At 48.9% G+C, this 3295-nt stretch overlaps 1 protein-coding gene across 1 annotated transcript in view; it reads right to left on the bottom strand.

Annotated features, from left to right (window-relative positions):
* The window catches only part of CEP43 (centrosomal protein 43), a 62880-nt gene that overhangs the window by 13179 nt on the left and 46406 nt on the right, over window positions 1-3295 (bottom strand). The window contains exon 7 of the mRNA XM_007950486.1: window positions 1507-1642. Within this exon, the coding sequence (XP_007948677.1) occupies window positions 1507-1642 (136 nt within the window). The remainder of the gene's footprint in view (window positions 1-1506; window positions 1643-3295) is intronic.

Genomic DNA, 3295 nt, shown 5'->3' with positions numbered 1-3295 from the left:
TTTTTAACCATAAACATTATTCCTCTTTCTTGGAAGATGACCATCAAAATATGTTTTGCCAACAAATCCATCAGCATCTTGCACAAAAAGCCTGTTAGTACACATTCACAGACTGTATTCTCATCAATTTATTTTTCCTGTGAACTTCTAAATTTTGCTTCCATTTAACTGCATTTCCTTTGCCAAGCTACTCTCCTCACAGGCTTCATTTCTCTCGTCCCTCCCTCCCAATGTCCTCTCTAAACCACTGGCCCTGCGTGGTGTAGAGCTGTCATCCTGGGTTCCTCTGCGGAGGGGGCAGTAACCACGAGGAAGGAAGGACAGAAGCGACTGCTGAGGGCAGAAGAGTGGACACACAGCTGGTCTCAGGTCTAAGGTGCCAACAGGCCATCTCATCTCTCCACGTGTCCTCCAGGTGTGCCCTGCACCCCAAAAGGTCAGGAGGCGCTGCAAAGCCAGGCCACACACGCACTCCAACTTCCACATCAAAATTTACTTTTTCAAGGAACTTTCTCGGAAGAGCTGGCCTCATGCTCTAACCACACTGCCCATCAACCCTATACTTACTACGACACGAGAGCAAAGCTCAGCCCACATCTGCGGGGTCTGCTGGCGGCCATGCTTCTGAATTGTGGGTGTTGGGAGGGGGAGAAGGTAAGTCGTATGGTAGCTTGGCTAGTCTATTTTCTAGATAACTAAACCCACTGCCATCAAGTCGACTCCAACTCAGTGACCACCCTAGAGTTTCCAAGGCTGTCTGTCAATCTTTACAGAAGCAGACTGCCTCGTCTTTCTCACACAGAGCAGCTGGTGGGTTCAAACCGTTTAAACTGCTTTTGGATAGCAGCCAAGTGCCTTACCCACAGCACCACCAGAGCTCCTTACTTTTCGAGATAGTAATCCCTACCTCTGCCACATGTATAAAGATGCGTCAGACCAAATGCTTGAAGGGAGAGTAACATTAGTGTTCCCACGATGATTACTGGGATCACAGAATCTACGAAGCTAATTTTAAATAATTAATGAAGCTTAAATCCTGCTAAAGTAGGAGCTCTGGTGGCTTAGTGCCTAAGGCACTTGACTGCTAACCAGAAGGCTAGCGGTTCAAACCCACCAGCCACTCCTCGGAAGGAAGACTGGGTAATCTACTTCCATAGAGACACCACCTCCGAAACCCAAGGAGGGGTCACTATGAGTCGGATCGACTCTGCCTCAATGTCTGTCAGATGAGAGATGGCTTGAAAATTCTGTGTTTACGGATGATAATAGGCGACTGAACAAGCTCACTTCTCGAAAGTATTTTAACTGTATATAAGACAGAATACAAAATGATATGAACAATATGACCACAACTGTGTTTAAAAAATAACAAAATAGTAACATAAAATATTTCTGCATGATGAGACTGCGGTTAGTCTTAATACTGTCATGAGTATTTTTCTGGAAATTTAAACTGTGCTCGCACACTAACTAGAGAAAGAACCTTCGCCAGCATCCTGCACACACCTCGGAGCTGGGAGGGCACTTACTTTCCGAGTTGTTTAAGGATGGGGCTCCCGCCAGGGAGCTGAGACCACTCTTCAAAGGCGGTGCATCCAAGAGTGGCGCCAGGCCGGCCCCCTGCTTGCTGGGTTCACTTCTCCTAACAGACAAAAGGGTCCAGTTAAGACTCAGTGTGCAACTCCCGCTCTTCAGTCAAGTTCCCGTCTAAGTATTACATTCTGGGTGCTACTGTGCATGGAATCACCTCCCTGATTTTGCTCTTGGATCTTTCCCTGTTAGTGCACAGAAACACGATTTTTAGACAGCAGGCTTGTGTCCTACAACTCGGGCGGCTCTGTTACTGCGCTAGCAGGGTGGTTTTGTTTGGTAGTCTTCGGAATGTTCGACTGTCAGGATCACGTCTGGTCTCAGGTCTATGGTGGGAACAGACCGTATAAGACAGTTGTGTTCTTCTGCCCTCTAGGGTATGTGCCCTATTGTGACTGTACTGGCCCGAGCCTTCCCACGCTCTAGTGCCACTCTGGGAGCTCTAGTGCCACTCTGGGAGCTCTGGTGGCGCAGTGCCTAAGGCACTTGACTGCTAACCAGAAGGCTGGCAGTTCAAACCCATCAGCCACTCCTCGGAAAGAAGGCTGGGCAATCTACTTCCATAGTGGCATCGCCTCGGAAACCCAAGGTGGGGTCGCTATGAGTCAGATCTGACTCAAGGGCAGTGAGTTTGGTCTGAGTTTCCTTCTGCTTACTTTGGATTCAGTTTGCTGTTGTACTTTCTAAAGGCAGAAGCCTGGGTTATTTAAGAGCTTCCTTCTTTCCTAATCGAGTTACCTAGGGCTACAAACTTCCCTCCAAGCACAGCTTTAGCTGCATCTCAACTGTTTTAATTCCTGTCCAGCTGAAACTATTAATTTCCCCTGTGATTTCTGCTTTGATCCAGTGGTTATTTAGGAGTGACTTCCCAAATACTTGTGAATTTCCCAACTCTCCTCTGTTCTTGATTTCTAATTTAATTACACTGTGGTCAGAATACACACTTTTGTTGTTTTCATCCCACTTGGTCTACCCTGAGCAAGTACTCTGTTCACTTGAACAGCATGTGCATTCAGGGTGCTGGGGCAAACCTGAGTTTTTGAACAAAGCCAACTGAAAGCCCATGAGGACCTTGACAAGATCACATGGAACCGCACACAGTGGTTTCACACGCCTTCATTCTTTCCTATCACTGAATCCCTCCCACGGTGCCCTCTGAAACCCCCGGATCCCCAACTCCTCTCAGTGCCCTTCATCTCCTCTAACGGAGCTCTGGCTTACGTCCCCTGCAGACCCTCCCCTCTGATCCCGTACCTCACCGACCTGAAATGCACTGGATGCCTCCTTGCTCTTCCTGACAGCTGCAGACCACCCTCCCCCTCCCACCTCTGTCCCCCAGCTCTAACAGCTGTGTTCCACAGACTACAGACCACTAAGCTCTCTCCTGTCTGCCTGGGTGACTACAGATGCTGGGTCACTCCTCCTCATCCCTGGAAGTCAATTTCCAGCTGCAGACCCCTCCCCCCTCCTGCCTTCAGCCCCTCAGCTCTAATGGCTGTGTCCACAGACTACAGAGCTCTTAGCTCTCTCCTGTCTGCTCAGGTGTCCAGACTCTGGACCACGCCTCCTCATCTCTGGAAGTAGAGCTCTTGGCTCCTAGCTTTCTTTCCAGCACTGCTCCTGTCATTACTTCCAGTCTCTCCAGTACCATGTGCTGATTCTTCTAAAACCATGGCTCTTGGTTCCTGGTCCCTTCTCCTCAGAC

This window comes from Orycteropus afer, unplaced genomic scaffold (assembly GCF_000298275.1).
Source record: "Orycteropus afer afer isolate SDZICR_OR568_19922 unplaced genomic scaffold, OryAfe1.0 scaffold00273, whole genome shotgun sequence".
In the NCBI taxonomy this organism is placed as follows: Eukaryota; Metazoa; Chordata; class Mammalia; order Tubulidentata; family Orycteropodidae; genus Orycteropus; species Orycteropus afer.
The sequence above is the reverse complement of the archived record's forward strand: the minus strand, read 5'-3'. Positions and strand labels throughout refer to the sequence as shown.